We start from the raw sequence: 25,445 nt of genomic DNA on the forward strand, positions 1-25,445 counted from the left end.
TGTTTCATTTGTATGGGACTTCTCCATTCCAAAAGAGGAAGAGGTCTTAAACCGTCATAGAAATATTTTTTGGCTTCAAAAACTTGTACATGCCGAATTTGGTTCCATTTACTTGATTAGTTCTTGAGATGTGAAAATATTTGTGTTTCATTCGCATGGGGCCCCCTTCTTAGGAAAGAGGGAGGGGTGTCGAACTACTATGGACGTATTTGTCGTCCCTAAAAACACCCATTTACCAACTTTGTTTGTATTTGTTTGGTTCTCGAGTTGTGCTAAATTTGTGTTTCATTTGAATGGGGCCCCTCCCTTTCAGAAGAGGGAGGGGTATCGAATCACCATGGAAATCATTTTTGGCTTTAAAATTTTTATGTTCAATATTTTATTCCATTTACTTGATTGATTCTCGAGATGTGCAGAAATTCGTGTTTCTTTTGTATGGGACCCCTCCCTTCCAGAATAAGAAGGGGTCTCGAACTATCTTAGTAACCTTTCCTGGCTCCTAAAACCCCTATATACAAAATTTCACGACGATCGGTGCAGTAGTTTTCGAGCCTATGTGGATCGGACAGACAGATAGACAGACAGGACAGCATTTTTATATGTTCAGAACGATAATTATGTCTATTCACTGTGCTACGAATGAAAAAAAAAATGCAAGAACTTCTGGAGTGACCTAGTGTAGGTTGTAGGTCTTGTTGAGTGTAACATTTGCTCATACTAGAAATTTTCGAAACACCCCCAAAATCTGAAGTTATGGTCAAAATACGGTTTTTTGGACCTCAGCGCATATAATATTTTTTAACTCAGTCATTTATCAACCAATTTTCAAGATTTAAGCAGTTTTTTGAAAGGGGACAAATAGAGCTTTCAAAATGTATACACGTTTTTACTAATATGAATAAAACATGTTGAGTTATTTATGTTTAAATCTAATTTTTTAGACTTTTTCACGCAATTTTTCAATTTAATTTGAAATTTGTCGTCTATTTTTGTGAGAAACATACCACACTTATACTACAATTTTAAAAGTATTTTCAACTCCGAATCAAATGAAAGTAGTTTTGTGAAAATCAGTTGATATTTGGCTAAGTTATATATTTTTTTAAGAAAACCAGAATTTTTGGCTTCTATCGCATAATTATTTCACGGAGCTACAAATGATGAAAAAATGCAAGAACTTCTGATGTGACTTAGTGTGGGTTGTAGCTTTAGTCAAGTGTTACTTGGGCGTTTACGTACTTGAAGTTTTTTAAATACTCCAAAAATTATGAGTTATGGTCAAAACCCTGTTTTTTACCTTGGCTCACATTTTTATGTATTTTGACCATAACTTCAGATTTTGGGGGTGTATGTAAAATTTCTAGTATGAGCGAATGTTATACTCAACAAGACTGACAACCTACACTAGGTCACTTCAAAAGTTCTAAATTGCTGTAGCACAGTGTTATATATATTTGTTTCTTTTTTCTTGAAAAAATCTTTTCTTTTTACGTTGCATATTTTTTTCGGAAAGACTAAATTGATATTTTTCGAACGAAATTTCTATTTTTAACAACGGCTTTTACCCGTTAACACACAAGTTCATTAAGCAGACAGTATGTGTAGTAGAGAAAGCGAAAAATAAGCGAACTGGAAATATGATACAGATTTGGAAAAATATACCGCATCTCGACGGGACATGAACCCGTAATCTATTTGTTGTCCCGTCGGGATGCGGTGTATTTTTCCAAATCTGTATCATATTTCCAGTTCACTTATTTTTCGCTTTCCCTACTGCACATACTGTCTGCTTAATGGACGAAATTCTTATCTACAACTTTGTCGAAGATAACACCCCGATCAAACCTTTCTGGCTATAAATTTTCTTGTAATCTCAAATCAGTCGAGATTCAAAAGAAAAAAATATTACGTAAGACTACGTTAATAATTATTCACCAAACTCTTTAGCAATATAATTATGCGGACTATTACATGTATTTTGATGAGCTCAGTTAATATTTCTTTACAGTTTGGAAGAGCTTAGTTAATATTTTTTACAAACTGCAACTATGATTAGAAGCCGCTGCAGATACGCAGTAGTGTGATGTTCATTATCATTTGATGATTCGCATATACTGTGCGTAACCAACGGTATATACGAAACTAACCCGTCTTTAAAAAAGATGGTCATAGCTTGAGATCACAGCAGAATTCGAACTTCATATTCATGTCTGCCACCAGTTAACGTGAGCACGAATAGAGTTTTCCCCCAGTCGCACATCGGCAATATGCAACACGAAACAATTGCACTCTTGGTATCTGCTTCTATCTGAAACAAGAACAATTTGATTGTTTTTCTCTCAAGTTTGTGAGAGCTTCATCGGTCTGGTTTCGCTGATAGCCTACATTAGTATTCCTAAATACGGAATGAAATCTTTGCACGTGTTACGCAGCTAAGGAAATGAGAAAACTTACGGAAAAGGCGGAGCTTTATAGAAGATAGCTGTGGAATGAACATAAGTTTATTCCAGATAAAAAATTGTCGATTTTAATAGTTAATGGTTTTTTTTATTGCTTTTTGGTTTTAGATTCAGTTATGATTACATACACGGTGCTACATGTCTTGTTGACTGTAACTTTTGCGCATACTAAAAATTTTTCAAGCACTCCTTAAATTTAAAGTTATTATCAATATACTGTTTTTCGGCCCTCAGCGCATACGATTTTGTAAACTCAGTTACTTGTCAACGCCTTTTGTCATATTTCTTTTATTTGAAAACATAGATGAAGTCTATGGATATATCTATATATTTTAAAAGCCCTGTCTCTCTCCTTTGCAGAACGACAAAATATAATAAACCGGTTGAAAAGCCATATATTTCAACAGTTCAACATGACTTCACCCAGGTAGATCGCCCACGACTAACTTACTGGAGTCGCACTGTATCAAAAACAAAGAGAACGGGATGCAAGTGAATGCCATCTATACAGATATGACAGCAGCGTTTGACCGTGTTGATCACAATATCCTGTTGGCTAAAATCGAACGCCTTGGTGCATCACACCATTTTACTAAGTGGTTAAAATTGTACCTCGTAGACCGCACACTGTACATTAAATTAGGCAACACCGAGTCAGAGAGCTTCGTTAACCTGTCGGGTGTCCCTCGAGGAAGCAACCTTGGACCATTGGTTTTCAATGTTTTTTTCAACGATGTTTGTTACGTCATTCCACTTGGCTGTAAATTAATTTATGCTGATGATCTAAGACTGTTTCGCATCATTCGATCTACAGCTGACTGCAAAAAAAAATGCAAAAATATCTTGATCTTTGATTGGTGTAACCGTAATTTTCTGACAATCAGTGTTTCTAAATGCTCCGTAATTTCTTTCACACGAAAAATTAAGCCGCTAGCTTGGAACTACAGTATATGTGGAGAAACCCTCAAGAGAGTATCGGTAATCAAAGATTTAGGTGTACTGCTTGACTCGCAGCTGTCCTTCAAGCACCACTATTGTTATATCATTGCACAAGTAAACAGAAACCTCGGCTACATGATGAGAATCGCCAAAAAGTTTACTAATCCGTTTTACAGCCTGCTATCGCTATACGTCTCACTAGTTCGCTCTGTTTTGGAAACATCTGCCATCATATGGAGCTCTTACAATGACATCTGGACCAACCGGATTGAATCAGTACAAGTCAGGTTCCTGCGTTACGCAGTACGATTTCTTCCATGGCGTGATCCTGCCAAATTACCACCTTATGCCAATCGATGCCGTCTACTTGGCATTGACACACTAGCAAAAAGAAGAGACGTGACAAGGGCTGTATTCGTGGGAAAATTACTAAGTGGCGAAATTGACGCTTCAAACATTTTGTCTTAAATCAACGTGAATGTGAATATCGAAACCCAAGATTGCTAAACTTTCTGCGCTTTCCCCAGCCAACCGACTTCATTAAGACCAAATAGGTAAGAAGAAATGAATAAATAAATACAAGTACAAATACAAATGTTCTAAATATAATTTTCTTCTAAAATATGAGCTCTCGTTTGTCCAATCTGTTATTCATACTTACTTGACATATCCATGCTGACATGCACGCTGGACAAGTCCAGTGTCCACTCGCTAACCTTGCGTATGTTCTCGGATCGCTGAAACAGTGCCTCGGAGTAATTATGGGCAAAGACCATCGAAGCCCAAGCTTTTCCATGGGAAACCTGTTCATTGGCTTCATATTCATTTTCAAACAATTCCTAAAAATGAAGTTCAGCGTTAATGAGACGTAACCAACAACGAAATAATTCAACCAAGTGAACATACCACGTCTATACTGCGATTCCGTAAGTTCGCCAGATAGCGACAACTTAGCATTGTATAGTTGCAACCGGGATTAACCGGGCAGGATGCTATCGAGAGGTTTGCCTGTTCCAGTTCGTAGTTTGCGACCGCTACCTTCAACCCCACAGGATCGTGACCGATTGCCCAGCAAAAGAGCACAATTTGTCCCACGGGAAGTCCAATGATAAAAGCCATAACCCTACCGTTTAAAAACATATTCCGTAAACTAAATCCACTGATAGTATTGGTTCCAACTTACCCAACATTTCGCCACATCCAGAGAAAATTTTTCCATATCAAAGCCCGCATGTGATTAGGCTTCAGGATCTTGAAGTGTTCGATGAAGGGAACTTTGGCATCCTCTTCCGGTGGTAGTGGAGGAGCTTGGATTTCTGGTGTGATCGAATCAGGACCACGCGAGGACATTGAAATGTTGTCACCGAACTCGCCGGATATTTCCCCGTGATCTTCCTCGGGCGAAAGGTCCAGCGCCGGGTTGGCGATGGCCGGAACACGAATAGCTTCCACCACTTCTTGCGCGATCGAAGAGCGCCTCCGTTTGCCCATATTTTGCATGACGGACAGCTTGAGAAACACGTCCTCCAGCGATTCCGCGTGATACTGGGCAAGCAGATCGGCTGGTGATTCTTCGGCCAGGAACTTTCCACCACGCATCAAACCGATCACGTGCGCCTGTCGGGTTTCCTCGATGTAATGGGTTGTGATGATCACTGTGGTGTTGCTATTCTTCGCTATTTCTACCATATGGTCCCAGATGCTTTGACGCAGCACCGGATCCACCCCAACAGTCGGTTCGTCCAGAATGAGAAGCTCGGGTGAGTGTAACAAGGCGGCAGCCAAGCTTATTCGTCGCTGCTGTCCTCCAGAAAGGTTTTTCACGAACCGGGAAGCGTTCGGCAGTTGAAGGAGTTTTAGTAGAAAGTCAGTTTGTTCGTCCACCTGGTCGATGGTAAGGCCACAGATCCAACCAAAGTAGATAAGCGTTTCACGGATGGTAAATTCCCCATAGAGAGCCAATTCTTGTGGCATGTATCCGATGCGAGGTCCAGGCACGCCAGACCCCCGCGATCCTGGTCGCCCTCCGAGGACCCAGATTTCGCCGGAGTTTAGTCGTCGCCGTCCGACGATGCAGGAGAGCAGGGTGGTTTTACCGCATCCCGATGCTCCGAGCAGACCGTAGCTGGAAGAACGAATAGAAAAATATTAGAACAATTTTCAACATCGATTACAATCGATTTTATCTACGAGATTGCCATAAATATCACAACAATTCTATTTACGACCATCCTCTGGGATGAAACTTTCCGATAGAACTTCCAATTTTATGGCTCTCTTTGTTTCCGCTTTTATTTTGTTTGAAACAAATATATAAATTTAAAATTAATCAATTACAGCTGAACGCACAGCGATTTAAATTCTATTTTTCTTTCATCCCGTCCCCGGTCTCCTGTGCGTCACTGGAAATCGGCACTGACCGGAGTGGGGATCATACGATAATCAAGTCCCGTTCCGATGACCCCAGCTGGTGGGCGAGGGGATGCACGGGCGGATATGAAGGAAATTAAGAGCGCAGGCTGGTGGTTGACTGAAGCATTGGCCCGTAAAGGCTGCCGGAAGGCGGAGACTGTGACTGCGCTGGCCAGTAGCTGGGGATATCCCCGGTATGGCGAATAACTCGTTCTGGTCGCATTTCATATTGATGAATTATTTATTCACTGGCTTGCCAGAGGTATTGAACCCTTTGATGTGTTACCGCACTCAGGACCCGCTCGTTTCCGTCGGCGGTGACCCGTAGAATCATTGTGTGGGTTGAATATTTATTTTGTGGGAAAACTCCCGGCCGGCCCCGAGCGACGGCTGAATGGTTCGATTTGGAGTTAAAACAGAATCACACAAAAACGTTCAACCTTTTCCGCCCCTTCCGGGGCTATTGTAACCATTTGGTACACTTTCGGCAGATAATCGGCCTCTTGTGGTGCTTGGTGACATTTGCGCTCCGGCGGAGAAACTACGTTGCAACAGGATGAGCCATTTTATCTTTATCCGAGAATTTTGCGCTCAATTGATAATTTTGTTTGTTTTATTTTTCTGCCATTGAAAAACGCAGTCGATTTGTTTTTACATCAAAAGGAAGAGCGTTTGTCAATATCAAATTAATATCCGAGCTTACCAACGGGAATTTACGGTCAACAGCATTTTCAGTGGTGCCGAAATGAACAACATTATACTCACATTGACCCTTTCGCTACGGTCATGTTCAGTCCGTCAAGGATGACATTCGGGTTCTTTTTGGTGCCGTAGATTTTGTGTGCTCGCCGAACGCAGACGGCTTGCTGCCGTCGGATGGCCACCGTTGAGGGTTGTGACATGAACATCCGACGTCGGGCGTTCAGAGAATTCATGTGGGCGTCGTCACTGCTGATATCGATGGCAAAATTCGTGTGACCGTTCCCGGACCCGTTTACCGGCTGGATGCCTTCCGATTCCACGTCCATCACTGGGGGTGGTGGCGATGCGTGTCGGGTTCTGCAAATACCAAGAAAGAAATCGTTTTAATGTTGGCTATTAGGTTGAGAATAATTAGGATTCATATATTTAGTAACTTGAAGCTAGGCAAAAAGAAACTCTGTCATGCAACATCAAGGACCGCTTGCTAAATTTAATGTCATATCAACGATGGAAAATACAAATATTTAAAATACTATGAAAATGCATAAAATTCGTATCGTTATTGAATGTAGAATTAAAACAGCGGCTTTCTTAGGCCGGTTGTCTGCAGCAATCTTATGCAAAAAACTGCCGAATAAAACCACTGCCGATGACGCTCGATATGCTATTTGAAATAGTTGGCATGAAAAAAAAGTTTTAAAACATACTTCTTGTTATTGATTTTATGAGAAGTTTTATGAAAATTACGATAAGCCTTAATAAACTTGTTTTCGGTTACTTTTTAAAATTCTGATTAATTGCAAGCACCCAATATCATTATTTTCAGAAACGGGATGATGTCTGGTGTATGATATATAGCCTAAAATAGTCAAATACATTCCGATATTGACGTTTCTAGAATCGGGATGATGCCTACAGGTCGGAAATCAACCCAATGTGCCCAAAAATGGGTATTACCGACATCCAGAGGCCGAAAATCGCACTCAAATTTACTTTTTTGAAAGCCAATACAGTAACTTCCTGGTTTTGAAAATAAAGCTTGTATCGATTAAAACACATACAGTATAAGGGCCATTTCATACAGAGTGTGCATATCACTTGGACACGACGATCACAGATTTTGCTGAAAGTTGGAAAAATTATTCATCTAGTGTTACTTTGTAAAAATCCCATTCTTAGTATCGATTCGAAAACCCCACCCTTATAGATTTTCTAGATAGATTTTTTTTTGTACTCAATTTTTCTATTTTTAGTCGAATGCAGCCAATTTTATTTTGAATTTGATAGTTTCTTCGTGTTTTTCGGAAAATTTCACGTGAGAAACGCATCTCACATGTAAGATGAGTCAATTTCAAGTTATAATATTTTTACGCAAATAGTTTCAAATTACTTTATTAGGTTTTCTTAGAATTTGTAGACGCAAGACGTCCGAAAAATACTGGTACGCGATTTTTGAGGAAAAAAAATAAATATGGTCAACGCAGGTGCACTCCAAGTGTTCAAACCAGAAAAGTGAAAGATTATAGCTATTTAGCCTTTCCTGTGAATTTTGGTGTCAACTTTTTTTCAGAGACCTTAATGAGTTTTTTCGTAAACATAACGTTGAAGCGACGAACCCGGTAAGCAATTATCTATGCGAACTCTCACGTAAGTTGACGCGTTTTAGCAATGGTTAGAGGCCCCAAAATTCATAGGAATGGTTGGATAGCTATAATCTTTCATATCTATCTGGTTCGAGTTTTTGGAATATACTTTTTTTTTTCATTTTGTCGACTAGTGAAACCAAGGAATATAGAAATATTAATTTTGATCGGGGGTGTTGCCAGATAGATTATTTTTGTATTTAAAACATTTGCATTTTTCGGCACATGCAGCTAATTTGATTTAAAATTTATAAGTTACAACGTATTTCTAGGAATATTTTACGTAAGGAACACTTATCACACCAAGGTATATCTTCAATGGTCGTATTCAAGATTGTGCCTTTTCATTGTCACTTCAAATGGACCCATAAGTGTTTCTGGAACTAGGATAATGCGAGGTCAAAAATCGACTTCAGACGCTATTTTCAATTTCAAGCCGGTAACATTCTGTTTGTTTTCAGAAAAACAATTTAAAATGATCAAATATCCAGTATCAAGGCTTTTTAAATCAGCAAACAAAAAATCTCAGAATTATCAGATAGAAATATTGATTTCCGGAGTATTAAAGTGTATGTGAAAGACTAAATCACCCACTTGATTGGTTATACTGGTCATCACAGGTTTGGCTCTGGAGCTCAAACTGAAAAATGATGAAAGATTATAGCTTTTTAACCGCTCCTGTGAAAAACTCCTAGCCGCCACTAAGTGGTATTCACTAGGGCGCCAATCATCGTATGGAAAAAAAGTGACCAGAAAATTAAAAAAAAAACCCTATACAAAATGTTTACCTGCTCGAAAAAACACCCTGTGCAAAATTTCAGCTCAATCGGACTTAAAATGGGGTGGCGCAAAGCGATTGAAGTTTGGCTTTTTTGAAAACCGAAAAATCACCCAAGGGGGGGGGGGGGTAACGTGAAATTTCGGTTTTCAATTTTTTTTTGATGCCGAATGACTTAAAATTGCATGAAACGTCGAGAATTGGTGTCCTCTGAATTTTTTTTTTGCAAAAAACTACTCTGGGACTTAGTCGCTTTTTCAATTGTGGAAGGCGGAGTTCAAAATTTTTAGATTTTATCTTTTGAAATTGATCACTAGTCTCTTGAAACAGCTTGTATAATATACACTAAAACTAGCATCGAATACATTATGTTTCATTAGGGTGGTTCATTTATTCGACATAGGGTGGTTCATAATATTGTGTAAAAATTAGTATAAAATGAAAAAACCACTTTTCACTGAATACCAATAGAAAAATTCCTGAAAATATAATATTTGTTATATCATTGTCGTTAGGGTGGCAATGTTGAATTGGAAAAATTATATGAAAAATAGCAAGATATCATAAAACAAATTTACAAAATGTATCAAAAAACTACTCTGTGCAAAAAAAAATTATCTGAACCAAAATTAAGATTGTGTCTCGCTGAAAATGTTGAATGCTTTCATGTCATTTGCAAAATCACTTACGGGAGGTACACGGAATTCGAGTATTTGAAAAATGTTTTCCATTCCAAGTGTCTTAAAAGTACATGAAACGGTGGAAACTGATGGAATATGTTTTATATTATTTTGTTTGAAAAATCTACTCTCTAAGACACTTGTACTTGTTCTTTCGAATGTTGTACCAGACAATTTATTCGTTTTATTTACCACAATAATGTCCTTTGCCAACACTTGATTGGCTCTGGCTTATATAATCGGACAAAAGAGTGTATCGATATTATTCAGTGATAATGAGAGTATAGGGATCTCAATCAGATACGCAACACAATTGACTCGTTGTTTCTGAGTTTGCGTCGTTTTGACAGTTCGACCATATATTTTTTGTTAAGTTTACATCATCAGAACGTGAACGTGCCCATTGGCTGAAACTTTGCATAAACGTTTTTATAGGCAAAAGATGCCATGTTGTGCTATTGGTTTAATGTTTTGAAACACAACTCATTTTTGAAAAGCTATTGAAAATGCTATTTCGCATAGGTATTGATGATTACAAATATTTTTAGAGCCAACACGGTTCGTTTGCGTGGTGTGACGTTTTCGCAAAGTTGTAGATAATAGTTTTGTTTTTCAAAAAAAAGTATGCACTCTAAAAACAAATTATTATTTTTTTGAAAATGAATAAAAGAAAGTTATAAGTCAATTATCCAAAACAGCCCATTTAAAAAAACTGATTTTTGTATAAAAACTACGAAAGTTTACCTGAACAACGAAACCGGCCATGGAGAAATCAGAAAAAAGTTATAATTTTTTTTAATTTAATTTTTTTTCACAGGGTACATTTTTTTGGAAGAACAAAGTTATTATTTACAACTTTGCCAGATACACTATGCCAACCAAATAAACCGTTTTGACTGTAGAAATACCCTTAATTCCTCATAGAGTGCTCTGTTGGAAATTAAAAATATGTCTACAGTCGAAACGGCATAGTGTCGTCGGCAAAGTTGTAAATAATATTTTGTCCTTCCAAAAAAAAGCCTTTAAAAAAATTGAAAATATATTTATTATTTTCAAAAAATATTTTTTTTTTCAAAAAATGATAACTTATTTTCCTTGATTTCTAAATGATCGGACTGGTTTCATTGTTTTGGTAATCTTTTGTTTGTGTTTTATTAAAAAAATAAAGTTTTAAAAACTGAGCCCTTTTGAATAATTAATTTTTAATTTTTCTTAAATTAAATAATCAAATAATTTTTAAGTGTAATTTTTTTGGAAAGACAGAATTATTATCTACAATTTTGTCGAAGACGTCACACCAATTAATCGAACCGTAGTGCTTTTTTTTATTTTAAACTCATTTTTCACAATATTATGAACCACCCTATGCCGAATAAATGAACCACCCTAATGAAACATAATGTATTCGATGCTAGTTATAGTGTATACCATTATACAAGCTATTTCGAGAGACGCCATTTTTTTGCGCCACGCCATTTTTAATCCGATTGAGCTGAAATTTTGCACAGGATGTTTTTTCGAGCAGGTGAACATTTTGTATAGGGTTTTTTTGAAATTCGAGATGACCATTTTGGCTGGCACCCTAGTATTCACGGTGGAGAAATTTAATGGACTTGAGTTGAGAGGTATTCTCTAGAAGCGTGTTTGCATTTTGGCATTGGTTTTACATACACCAGATAAAAATATAAACAAAAAAACAAGACAATTGACACTCAGTTTTATTTATATTCCTTTGATTTCATTTTTTTTTCAACGAAACTAGAAGTTATAATGCAACTGTTGATAGATAGTGCAGAATGGAGAAATGAAAAGTTTGTGTATTTAACCTCAACACTTCCCAAAATAGTTCTATTCCAATGAGTTAAAACAATTGAAATAGTCATTACAAATTGTATCACTAATAATGATTAACTTTGTAAATGCATCTATTTGTAAGTTATTTTTAAATTAAGCTGAAACAATTTTTTTTCAGTTTTATTGTTTATTTCTTCAAGTTCAGTCATTTCATTAATAGGTTAGCTGACAGTGTTTAGTTATGTAGAAAAATTTCAGCTTCGTAAAAAGTTACCTTTTAGGCACATTTAATTTTTATTCTTATTTTCTGTTATATTTTTCTGTTTTTTTCTGAAAGAAAATCTTTATTTTTCTCGTGGTATAAATTTTCATGGAGAGATGCAATTATTCTCTGCAAATTTAAAGACTGAAGACGTTATACGAATTAAACTAAACGTTTTGATTTTTTTTTAGAAAATTTTGACTTTTTTTCTCATCTCTGCATGATTGGATAGCCATCAATGTTTTTTCGGAAAGTCAAAGTTATTCAGCCAATTATAGCTAAATCAAAAATAAAAATTAAAAAAAATAAAACAGAGAAATTTTTTTGTAAAATTGTTCTTTAAATAAATGCAAAAAATGTGTTTCTCTGTCGCTCTATCGGGGTCAAAAATAAATTAAGCAAAACTACCTCTGACTGATGAGAAAACCGCCTTTAAAATTCAAGTAAATTATTTAAAGTTCTTGTATACAAATTGTAGTACTGGTATCGAAATAAATTCCCGAATAATGAGAATTCAAGCATCAAAATACATGATGAAGAATGTGCTGCACAGCAAAAATATTCGCGCAAACAATAAAACGTTGTTCTTCTGGCCTTGTACTCTTCATCTTCCACATTGTCCAAACGAAAGCAACTATCTTGTATACGAATAATGCGATGCTCATTCGAAGTATTTTTTTCAACGAAATTTCCTCACTCTCATCTTCCGTTACAGTACCTTTTAATACAGGCAACTGAAAAAGTATTGTTTTCGTGATCTAAATGGTAAGGAATGAAAATAAAGAAAATGTTATTCTTAAGAGATTATTTATTCATTCATTTATTTATTGTTTTTATATATTTAATTATTTATTTAACTTCAACTGGCAAGTCTTAATAAAGTAACAATAGAAAATGCCGACTTGAGATGACAACATCATAACCATTCTCAAATCGGCATAAAAATCCATTTTAAGTACGGTATTACAAAGTTTATACATATAAAATTACAATAGTATGAACATATAAAATTACAATAAATCAGTCAAGGATATTATAAACTACATAACTTAACATTAACCCTCTAGTGCCCAAGTTAATTTCTAGACGGGCTTCGGTAAAATCAATATGAATCATTATAAACAGTTTTTAAGTATTTATTGAAGCTTTTTAGAGGTTTGACTGAAGCCCGCCAAATGGCGGTCTTGGGCACTAGAGGGTTAAAGAATCAGTCAGGAATATTATAAACGATTGACAACAATGACACAAAGTAAAACTAATCCTAGACATCGCTTCTAAGAATTTTGTTCCTAAATTGTTCTAATGAAATGGAAAAGTCACTATTAAAAATGTGCTGTATAGGGTAACCGCTCCTAGATTTATCTCAGTACCTAGAGAAATAAGATGAATATAGATGCACCAAGCTGTTGAGATGAATAATGGAGCGATTACCCTGTATCATTGAACCGGTCCCACTATGGGACATTTTCATACAAGCAAGCGGACAAAAATATTTTCATCATTTTTTCAACACTTTCGGTATTTTTTCCACTTGTTATGATCAAAACAAGTTGCTTAGGATCTAGCGCACTTTGTGACTGTATTACGGTAAAATTTTGATAGAGGCGAGAATTTTTTTGTATGAAAAAAGGAAATTATACATAGACTTGTACGAAATTTACCCCCTCCCCCCTTTCAGTGGCTTCCCTCTCATTTCTCATACGTTTTTGAATGTGTAAGGCACATGTATGTCAAGTTTGGTGGACATAGTCCAAGACGTTCCGAAGATATGGTAGAATATGTATATAAATACAGCGATTCTAAGATAACAAAAATAAATTATAGATGCTTCAATTTTGCTCAAAATTGCAGAGATTGGTCACCATCCAAACAAATTAGACTCTTATTTTTTTTTATTTTTGCCTGTTAGGGTGTCCTGTCATAAAACAGGGTGAACATATGTTTGAATTTGTGTAGTTCCTAGAGGGATACAAAATTTTCGAATCGTTTTTAAACGCTTGGTCGCAGGTGTTCACAGGCAAACTCTTCTGAAATTGTTAGTAGACACCTGAAACTTGAAATAAAAGAACCAGCCCGGGAGCTCTTGGGAGTAAAAAGATGCTGACCAACAAAGTTGAAAATAATAATTTTTTATCTTCTTTTTTCCACCCATAAAATTATGAAACCACACGTTTTTCTGAAAGCCCAACCAAAAACGTTTGCATAAAAATATAATACACTTAATAGTTGTTATTTTGTTCAAAAAAACATTTTTTTGGTTTTTACTTTTTCTTGAAAATAAAGTGCATTTATTTCCCATTTTTCATCTTCATGTTTTGATATCTCAGCTTTACTGCCGGTACCCGGATAACTGTCCCATAATGAATTTGCATTTAAAACGATCTTGAACCTAATTAGAATCGTCCTCGTAAAATGTGGATAACTTAAAAAAAAAACTTTTTAAGCTTTGTAATAGATATAGAGATATAGAGAAAATATATATATATATTTATATATTTTTTGTAAAAACTAATGCCCTTAGACGAGATTATTTAGAATGGAGATTCGTCCGACCTACCAAACTAGGGAAAGTGTTGGTACACCTGATGTCAAAGTTTCCAGACTACTATAGCTATGATGTGACGCTCCACGGGATTATCCATTAGGATAATCCTTTCACCCACTTTGCATAACCCTTTCAATGCATTGAAATCGACACTCTAATGAGTAGCTTATTTCCCATCAACATTCTTGGTTTATTTTCCCAGCTGCACACAAATAGCTTGGCGTATTGCACCTAGGTACCGTGTTCGTGTGCGTGGAAAAACTTCCGCACTGTTCGGATAATACACAGCGACAACAAAGCGCGTTGTGGTGGGTGCAATTTGCCGGTTTCAGCTCGAAAGCAACCGGTAAGCTTTTCCCTTTCACGACAATGTCACGCCATGCGACGCTGCGTCATATCGTATTTTCCACTGGCAATAGCACGGAAACGAGGAGCATGCAAATATTCCATCATTAGCGATCTCATGTCCTCTTCCAATGAACGCTTTATTTTCTTGTTGGAGCAAAATAATTAGTAGGCAATTGCTAGGTCTAGGTGCAGGGAATCATTCTAATTGAAAATGCATTGAAATACTAAACTTTGCAAAACATTCCACCCGCCCGATACTGTTGCGTTAGGTTCTTGTGCGCTTTTTCAATCATTCAAAAAATGGCCCTTCAGCCGCAAGCAATAGGCCAAACTAGCAAACCAACTCGAGCTCCAGTTCGAGGGTTGTTGTTGTGCACACATCCGTCGAGGGGGCCTGTTTATGCATTTGTGTTGGGAAAAGAGAAACTTTTTAATTCAATTATTGCCCATTTATCGAATAACAGTTATGCGGAGCACTGGCGTCGGTCTGTGGTGAAGAGTTGAGCTTCTCTGTCGAAATTCATAGTGTGGATCTCGGCTTAAACATTTGAAAAATAAAAAATAACAGCTAATTGTGCTTGCTTCAACGTTTGATTTTTAAACCCATGTTCTGAGGAAAGTTTTCGATGCTACAAAGAGAGTAATTGGCTTTTAATTTTTCTGTACATATGAAGAATTCTATAAATATTGAAAGTTTTTCCCTGACTAGCAGTGAATGTTTTTTGAGGACGTGTTGATTTTCTAAGCAGACGGAAGTAAGAACCAAATAATTTGCATGCACTCATCGCCTTATTCTACAGCTCTATTTATTTCTTCTTATTTACTCTCCTCATCCCTTAAGCAAAATTTTAGATTAAACTGCATAAGCTTTATTATCGCTATTCTGGTACGCAGTGTGTTAGCACCGATATCTAAAGAACAACCTGTGAAGTAAACCATTGAGGTAAACTTTACATTCGTTTCAATTGTTTACTTCAATCATTCATTTCCATTTTCGTCCACTTTGTCCCACCGACCGACCGCAGGCAAACACGCACCGCCATTAGATGTCAACTTGTTATCTCGAATGGTTCCAATCATAATATTACTGTGTATTATTTAATGAGTCTTATGCAAATCACCGCCTAGCCTACTGCCGACTCAGTAGTGGTCATTAGCATCCTCTCCGTTCGCTCTCTCGTGATGTAGGAACTATTTTCCGTTGGCGTATTTATGCGCACACCAGCAGCAGCCCGCCTACCGGTTCTGTGCACCAACTAAGGTCAGCGCGTGTTGCGAGTTCAGGAAGTCGCGTGCGATGAAAAATGGTTTGCAGTTTACCTTATCCCTAGCGGGTCGACAACATGCGACGGCCACCTCGGGCGACCGCCATCATGACGTTTGTCAGCTACGGGAGAAATGCTACCCCCCCGTAGAAGCATGAAATTCTAAGAAGTAATGGCCACATTAAATCGCTATGAACAAGTGGTTCCGAGTTCACTTCGTTTACTAATCGAGAATTAATTGCAGCGCCCCGAAAGAGCGGATGCTGGAGCGGGACAAATCAAATTGGTGTTTTCGTTTCAGTTCAGGTCCAGGTTCAAGTGCAAACGCTAACGCCGGTCATTTTACCTGTCGGTTCTGTAACCTTCGGTATAAATCATATGTTACGATCATCATTAAGGGATCGAGACTTTGACCGAGGTAAAAATAAATTGCAACAGCTAATGTGCGACTATTTCTATCCTCGCTGTCGAGCGAAGGGCAAGGCTGTGACTGTTGATACGAACGATAATAGCCGTTCTAACGGCCTGGGAAGGTAGGGCAAGTAAGGAAGGGAAGGCTGGGTTTCGCGCTCAGTGTGTCACTTTACATTTGTGAGCAAATTCATTCAGATTGAGGTCGCTGTAGGTTACGCGGTGGAGAGCCTGCCGCATAAGATGTGAAGTTGATGTGGTAATTAACAGCTACAGGTGTTTATCATTGACACGAGAAGAAAAACACGAATACTCACGTGTCATGTGAAGAGGGCAATTTGGGGTCACTCCATGATTCGATAGGTATATTAATCACCCGCCAAGATCAGATCGGGTGACGGTGCTAATTTTGTTGGCAGGTGAGGTTTTCTAAGTATCAGCTATGAATAGAATTTTTCCATACTTGATGTGTTAGAGAGTTGAGCTATGTTTCACACCTGGAATCACCCAGCACAACGTGGTTGTTACATTCTCTGCCACCACGCTGGACAGCAAAACAAATGATTCAGTTACATACGAGCGTTTCGAATTATGTGCATGTGTTGCGATTTTTCCGATTAGGGTAGGTGAAATGTCAAAATGATTAATTTAATTAAACCGAATATATGATTCATGGGAGAAACAGAGTTTTTGCCTAGTTCAACGCATATCGGTGCACGCAATCTTGCGGAACCCCCGTCCAATACGTGGAAGCCATTGTGTGTGCGTGTGCATGCCGGCAGTCTGGACGACAAAAAGCATGTTGAGCTAAACTTGCGTGTACTCGACCGTATTGCACGGAACAGTAAATGGTTTTGCGTGACAGCGTGCGGCTGGTTAAGCAAAACTATCTCTCAATCAGCTTCTCGATAAAGTCGTAAAACATGTTTGTAATATTCATTTAATTTGTTCGTTACAGCAATGATGCCGGGTAATGTTAGTAATATAGTCACTAATAGAGGCATTTGAACATGGGAATTTGGAGATAAAAGCGATTGTCGCTTTGGCTCAGTTATAATACCGTAACATAAAGTGAACTTTAAGCTTTAGGAACTCGTATGATATTTGACATAAATAGTTTAACTAATCAATCAAGAAATGTTTATTGCATTTTGACTACGATTGAAATCACATTTTAAATAAAATTGTCTCGATACAGAACATCCAGCACTATTCAAGTTTTTGCGCGTGGTATATTACTTTTTCGTGTTAAAAACATGTAATTTAGTTTTGCTACTTTTTATTACACCAATAAAAAGCCAAAACTGAAAATTAAAGCGTATCTTAGTTGTACAATTCGAGTGCTCGACCTTACAAAAGCTAACGTTGTTTACTATGTTTGAGAATTTTTTTAATTTGTGTGCCCGAAAGTATGAGCAAAGGTTACTAATCCATAGCATCCGATACAGAACATCCAGCGCTATTCAAAAACTGATCAAGCAAAAACGTGTATAAATTAAATATTTATTGAAAAATCAAATTTCGTTTCTTTGCCAAGTTCAATTCATACAGAATAAAGCAAAAATATTGACTCAAGCTTTCGTTTTACACAGTCTTCTTGGTCACTTCGTGTGCCGCAGAATGCCAATTAGCTTTGAACTGCATCTTGTTGACTTGAAGTTCCGCTTGACGATAGCCCAGTTTTTTTTCTACAGGGCGGAGCTCTGGTGTGTTGGAAGGGTTCATTTCCCTTGGCACTACTTGGACGTTGTTCGTGGTATACCACTCCTTGGCCTTTTCTCTGTAGTGGCAAAATATAAAATTCGGCAAAGACACAACACAACAATTGTGTTGCTTGAAGAATGGCAACAGATATTTTTTTAGGCACTTCTGCACATAAATTTCCTGATTAACGGATTCTTTCGCGCTAAAAATGTTGCTCTTCAAACTACAGGAGCAGACACACTAGATGTTTCTTGGCAAACTTTGATTGACACTTTTATTACGTTGGTGACGGTTGATTTGGCCACATTCAATAATTTTGCCAACTCGGCGTACGCATAGTTTGTATTTTTTGCGTTGCTTCTCTTGCTTCGACGTCATTTTCACAACTGAAGAGCAAATGTCAAAATCAAGCATAGGGCATGATACTTTAGACATCTTTAAAATAACGGGTGATCAAGTTTTTTTTAATGCACGATATCAATAATACGGAAATTTGAAGTTAAACAATTTTTGATCGAAACACTCTGTATTACATTTTTATCTTTGCATTACATTGAACAACAATTCAATTCTACATTTTACAATACTAAAATCTGGAAAATATGACTTAGATTTAAAATTCACTAGTAGAGCTTGCAATGATATTTTCGATAATACAATGATTTTCTCTTCTAACTTGATTGTGGTTCATAAATTAATAACTTTATTCATATAATGATATGAAAGACCGCATTCAAATTTTATAGAAAAACGTTGAACTATTTACAAGCGTTAATCGAATTTTTTGAGCATTTTAATTTAGAAAAATGTTCAAAATGATAGTGGTTTCTATGTAGACTGTAAATCGGTAGAAAAACGCTTCATAAGGCCAGAGAAGACCATTATTCAGAATTGGACGCAGAATCGTAATACAGGCAAATTAGTTTAAGCGTTTTTAAAAGACTCTTCTAAAAAAACACAAAATACATCAGCAAAAATGTTTGTTTAAATTAGTTTATTTGACACGGCACGATACATTTTCTGTTTTACTGAGCCAAGTACAATTCGTATTAATTCTACGTTAGCAGGGAAAAGAGGGAGGCCTTTTCTTTATTCTCGCGGCCGACTACGAGCTAGTGGGGATTTAAGGTGAGAGGAGGGGAGATACAATTTTGACTTAAAACTATTTTGGAACTTTGTTTTTCAACTGGTAGAGCAATTGTATTCTTGTTTGTTGTGGGTTCAAAATATTTGTGTAAGCATAGATGCGGGCTCTTCGTTTCCGTGTCTTCAGCATAGCATATTTGTATCCTTAATCTGACAAATAGACAAAGAAAATTTTAAATTTTAATGTCAGCGTTTTTCAGAAAGCAGTATAGCTGTGTCATGTACTGGAGATCACCGCTTCCCAGAATGTCTCTAACGGGTACGTTCGGTTGTTTTCCTCGGGCCCGAAGGGAATCTATAAGCTCGGACCTAACACCACAGTATTCGGTACACGACCAAACAACATGCTCGATGTCATGGTAGCCATCGCCACAAACGCAGTGATTACTGTCTACAAGCCCTATACGAAAGAGATGCGTGTTTAACGTGTAGTGATTGGACATAAGTCTGGACATCACGCGAATGAAGTCCCGACCTACATCCAACCCCTTGAACCATGCTTTCGTCGATACCTTAGGAAAAATGGAATGTAGCCACCGTCCCAGTTCATCTGAGTTCCATGATGATTGCCAACTGTTGAGTGTTCTCTGACGCAAAATGCTATAAAATTCATCATAAGCAATTGGTCTTTCATAAATATCGCCATCAATAGCACCCACCTTAGCAAAAGAGTCAGCCTTTTCATTACCCGGAATCGAGCAATGAGAAGGGACCCACGCTAAGGTAACCCGGTAATTTTTATCTGTTAAAGCACTTAAAAACCGCCGTATTTTCCCCAGGAAATACGGGGTGTGCTTCACAGGCTTCATCGATCGCAGAGCCTCAATGGCACTGAGACTATCTGTGAAGATGAAGAAGTGGTCTGTGGGTAGGGTTTCGATGATTCCAAGAGAGTACTGAATAGCAGCAAGTTCTGCGACGTACACGGAAGCAGGAGCATCGAGTTTGTAGGAGGCGGTAAAATTTTCATGGAAAACACCGAAGCCAGTGGACTCATCTAGATTAGATCCGTCAGTGTAAAACCTTTTATCAAAACTAACATGTTAAAACTTATTCGAAAAAATCTTAGGGATCTCTTGGGGTCGCAATTGATCCGGGATACCAGAAATGTCTTGTTTCATGGTGGTGTCGAAGAATATAGCATTATTAGAAGTATCTAAAAGTGCGACATTGGAGGAATCGTATGAAGAAGGATTAATATCTTGAGCCATATAGTCAAAATATAAAGTCATAAATCTGGATTGAGATTGAAGGTCGACCAACCTCTCTAAATTTTCAATTACTAATGGGTTCATAACTGTGCATCGAATTAGCAACCGGTAAGAGAGATTCCAAAAACGATGTTTCAACGGAAGAATACCCGCTAACACTTCAAGACTCATCGTATGGGTCGACTGCATGCAACCCAAGGCAATACGCAAACAACGATATTGTATTCTCTCTAATTTTATAATGTGCGTGTTCGCGGCGGAGCGAAAGCAGAAACAGCCGTACTCAAGAACTGACAATATCGTTGTTTGGTAAAGCCTTAGAAGGTCTCCTGGGTGGGCTCCCCACCAGGTTCCGGTAATCGTACGAAGAAAATTAATCCTCTGTTGGCATTTTCGTGTCAGATACCTAATATGACAAGCCCAGGTGCATTTAGAGTCGAACCAGACCCCGAGATATTTAGCGACTAAAACCTGAGAGATCGTTTTACCCGTTAGTAGGAGCTGCAGCTGAGCTGGGTTATGCTTCCTAGAAAAAACGACCAACTCAGTTTTCTCCGGAGAGAATTCGATACCCAGCTTAAGAGCCCATTCAGACAAATTGTCTAAGGTATCTTGCAATGGTCCTTGCAGATCGCTAGCCTCGCTACCAGTAATGGATACAACGCTATCGTCTGCAAGTTGCCTTAGCGTGCATGAATTTGCAAGACGTTCATCGATGTCATTGACGTAAAAATTATATAAGAGAGGACTTAAACATGAGCCCTGGGGAAGGCCCATGTAACTAATTCGGGAAGTTGTCGAATCGCCATGTGAGAAATACATATGCTTTTCTGACAACAAGTTGAGCAAAAAGTTATTCAAATCTGGTGAAAGTCCCTGCGAATGAAGTTTCGCGCTTAAAACTTCTACAAAAAAGCCCCCTTAATATCCAAGAACGCAGAAACCATTTGCTCTTTTCGAGCAAATGCGAGTTGAATTTCAGTAGAAAGCAACGCTAGGCAATCGTTCGTCCCTTTGCCCCGGCGAAAGCCAAATTGAGTATCTGAAAGTAAACCGTTTGTTTCGACCCATTTGTCTAGCCGTAAGAGGATCATTTTCTCCATTAATTTCCGGAGGCAAGAGAGCATCGCAATCGGCCTATATGAATTGTGATCAGAGGCAGGTTTCCCGGGTTTCCGAATAGCAATGACTTTTACCTCCCTCCAGTCATGCGGAACAATATTTAGCTCAAGAAACTTGTTGAACAAGTCCAACAAGCGTCTTTTTGCAGAGTCGGGTAGATTCTTCAACAGGTTGAATTTTATTCTATCTAACCCTGGAGCCTTATTGTTGCACGACAGGAGAGCCATTGAAAATTCCAACATCGAAAATGGAGGCTCTTCCGTAGTTACTATAAACGCGTCGCGAAAGGTTTTCTGTTCCGGTACAGAATCCGGACAGACCTTTTTGGCAAAATCGAGTATCCAGCGATCTGAATACTCCTCACTCTCATTCGAAACGTCACGGTTCCGCATGCGCCTGGCGGTATCCCAAAGAGTGCTCATCGCTGTTTCCCTCGACAACGCGTTTACGAACCGCCGCCAGTACCCGCGTTTTTTCGCCTTTACTAAGCTCTTCATCTGCCTGCCCAGTGCCTCGTACTTTCGTAGTAGGTTGACAATGCCGTACTCCCGGTAGTCCTTATACGCCGCGGACCTTCGCGCGTACAGCTCAGAGCACTCTTTGTCCCGCCATTTGTTGGGAGGGCGTTGTCTAATCGTTACCCCGGGTATCGGTTTTGTCTGAGCTTGCGTCGCGGCGTCGATTATCAAGCCAGCTAAGAACGCGTATTCTTCCTCCGGAGGAAGTTCCTCGTGAGTCTCGATAGACTCCGCTGTAATAGACTCATAACGCTTCCAATCAATATTACGTGTAAGGTCGTAGGAAATATTGATTGGGTTCGGGGGAGTTGAACCATTAGCAATTGATATAACGATTGGAAGATGATCACTACCGTGGGGATCGTTGATTACTTTCCACTGGCAATCTAACGCAAGTGATGTCGAGCAGAGGGATAGGTCAAGCACGCTTTCACGTGCTGGAGGATTAGGTACACGTGTCGCTTCCCCAGTATTCAAAAGTGTCATATTGAAGTCGTCGATCAAGTTACAAATTAAAGAAGATCGGTTGTCGTCGTACAGCGACCCCCATAGCGAACAGTGAGAGTTAAAATCTCCCAAAATCAAAAAAGGTGCGGGAAGCAATTCTGCTATATCAAGGAGTTGCTTCTGTTCAATCCGCGCGGATGGGGGAATATATAACGAAACAAGGCAAAGGTCTTTTCCATTCATATTCGTTTGAATGGCAACAACTTCAATATTCGAGATCGAGGGGAGGTCGATTCTGAAAAAAGAATAGCACTTTTTGATCCCTAAAAGTACCCCTCCACCGTGTGAGTCTCGATCTCGACGAATGATGTTAAAATCGTGGAAATTAAGTTGGTCATTTGAATTGAGAAAAGTTTCACAAAGCGCGAACGCATCACAATTGTATGTGTTTATCAAATGTGAAAATAAATCAAATTTGGGGATGATACTTCTGCAGTTCCACTGTAACACAGTGACAAAATTCCTAACCTCTTTCAACGTATTAGTCATCGAAAGATACGATAGCTGAAATGAGGGGCCAAGTTGCTGTGAGTTGCTTCAAAAAGGTTTTCACTGTTGGGAGAAGTGCAAGAAGAATGTTTTGAAGGGGATCTGGTATGTTAAATGTTTTAAATATGCAGTCCACAATATCAGAGAATTTTATGAACCCTGTTTCTTTTATGTCTTCTGATCGAGAAATGGGTGCACGAGGGGTTTTTGGTGCCCCAGGAAGCGGTGGGTACTCCTGGTTTGATTTGAAATTAAAACCGGGGGGTACTTGCTTCGGTTTTTCTTCACCGCTTCCTTTTTGTGTTGTCTTATTGGTCATTCCGCTAGGGGTTATCTTACGACCTTTACGAGAAAGATTAGGAGAGTTGAGCATTCCCCTCTTCCTAGATCCCTCTGGCAAGGCATAGGAACACCCTACGACGGGATCGTCAGATGTACCCTCATCGGTTGGCAAAAAGGAAAAGATGTTTCCTGTCGAGGGTGCCTCAGCCCTCTTAAGCATTTCTGCAAAAGAGCGCTTTGATCGTTCCTTAAGGGAACGCTTAATTTTTTCCTCGCGCTGTTTGTACGCGGGACATGCCGGAAGGTCATGCCGAGTTCCCTCGCAATAAAGACACTTTTCAGTATCCCCACTGCAAGCGTTCTCAGCATGATTGCCTCCGCACTTGCTACAGCGTGCCTTGTTGCAGCAGTAGGTGGCTGTGTGACCTAACTGCTTACAGTTTTGGCAATGCGTGACCCGTGGTACGAACAGGCGTACAGGTAGTCGAACCCTGTCCAAGCGGACGTAGTTCGGCAGCGCGGATCCGGCGAATGTTACTCGGAAGGAATCCGAAGGGAGGAATTTCTTCTTCCCTTCTTCGATGGATACTGAATGCAATTGCTTGCAATCCAGTATCTTTACACTTTGCATCAAGGGGTTTTTAAAACAGCCAACTCCATGACGCAAAATGTCATCGACAGTGAGATTCCCCTCGGTAACCACACCGTCGATTTCTACATCCTTGGCAGGGATGTACACGCGATACTCTCTCGTGAAGAGCTCGTAGCCAGCAATTTCGTTTGCTTGCTTCAAGCTACTCACGACAACTCGCAGTTTGTTCGGCCTCACCTTCGTAATCTCGGTTACGGCCGAAAACTGTTTTGCCAGGTCTTTGCCAATTTGAATAATATTCAATGGCTTCTTTATGGGCCGGAAAAAAACAACGTAGGGACCGCCAGCGGCATCTGGGTAAGCTTTTACCCGTACTTCCGGTACTCTTGGTACAGGACTTGGCAAAGGGGAGGGCACAGGGGAAGGTAGGGGTGAGCTGATGGGAGAAATTTCAATTTCTTCCCCGTTTGTTTCCACCTCCAGGAAAAGTTGCACCTGCATGTCGTCCATTTTGCGGGAGCGTTACGCTCTACCGCACACAAACGATAAATATTCGAATATGGGGGGGGGGGGGCTTCAAGTAGTTGGTGTTAAATTTTAAAAACAATTTTTCAATCTACAATGGATCAAATAAAAAAAAAGACAGTAATACTAATTCTAATAACAATAGTAATAATAATAATAATGATAATAATAATTATAGTAATAATATTAATAATAACAATAATAATATCAATAATAATATTAATAATAATAGTATAACATAGTAATAATATTGATAATAATAGTAAAAATTCTAAAGGTAATACGTCACCGAACGTCTAAGTCACGACCTCACGGCTGATAGTAGAATTAATCGAGCGTCTCCGCAGAACAAACAATGACGATCCAGCTTCGTGTTGAGACGCAGTGGCCGTGTCCTACACGCGACCTTGTAGATGCCACTTGTAGTTGACTTCCACTCGCTCGATCGTATGATGGTCCGTGCTGCTAGCGGGGTAACAGCGGTGCGGGAGAATTATTCTTGCTGATATATCAGCTGCGTATCGAATCACTGGCGGGGTAGCCTGCCCCTACCAGTGTGCAGATGTTTCTGCACATATATAACAGGCTATTGTTATCGCGCAGCACAAGAACTAATCGACAAAAAACACCCGTACGATAACTCGTGTATTGTTATTTTGCGAACTCAAACGGAGATAAACAATTTGCGTCTAATCGAGACGAAAGCAAAACAACGAACGATCAGCAAAAATGTGCATTAAACCAATCATAAGCTCACTTGTAAGTGGCTCCACCTTTATAAGTTATGTCATTCTCCCAATTTCGCAAGACCCAAAGAAATTTTTTTCCGTATGTAATACGGAATGTATGAAACAAGGTTGGTAAACGGCTCGGCAGAGTGTACCTGCAGTACAACCCGTACTAGTTGACATAAAATAGATCGCATTGCGGTCCATAGCATCCTGCCCAGTAACTCCTATCCCTACCTTCCCGTGGTACCAGCCGGGATACGATTAACCGAGCGAAGAGATCATGGTAGCCAACCCGTGGTGGAACCTCGGTCGTATGCTGACAGGGAAGGGGGAGGTGGGTTGACTTCCTCGGAGGAAAGTCTAGCATTTTTAAGCATCTG

At 38.8% G+C, this 25,445-nt stretch overlaps 1 protein-coding gene across 3 annotated transcripts in view; it reads right to left on the reverse strand.

Moving 5' to 3' along the window:
- LOC129729237 (ABC transporter G family member 20) overlaps positions 1-25,445 on the reverse strand; it is a 102,892-nt gene that overhangs the window by 3,601 nt on the left and 73,846 nt on the right. For all 3 annotated transcript variants that reach the window (XM_055687735.1, XM_055687736.1, XM_055687737.1), the window contains 4 exons: positions 6,576-6,869; positions 4,582-5,523; positions 4,305-4,521; positions 4,060-4,237 (listed from right to left, as the gene is read on the reverse strand). In XM_055687735.1, the coding sequence (XP_055543710.1) occupies positions 4,060-4,237; positions 4,305-4,521; positions 4,582-5,523; positions 6,576-6,838 (1,600 nt within the window). In that variant the 5' untranslated portion in view covers positions 6,839-6,869. The remainder of the gene's footprint in view (positions 1-4,059; positions 4,238-4,304; positions 4,522-4,581; positions 5,524-6,575; positions 6,870-25,445) is intronic.

The sequence above is a fragment of the Wyeomyia smithii genome, chromosome 3, assembly GCF_029784165.1.
Source record: "Wyeomyia smithii strain HCP4-BCI-WySm-NY-G18 chromosome 3, ASM2978416v1, whole genome shotgun sequence".
Taxonomy (NCBI): Eukaryota; Metazoa; Arthropoda; class Insecta; order Diptera; family Culicidae; genus Wyeomyia; species Wyeomyia smithii.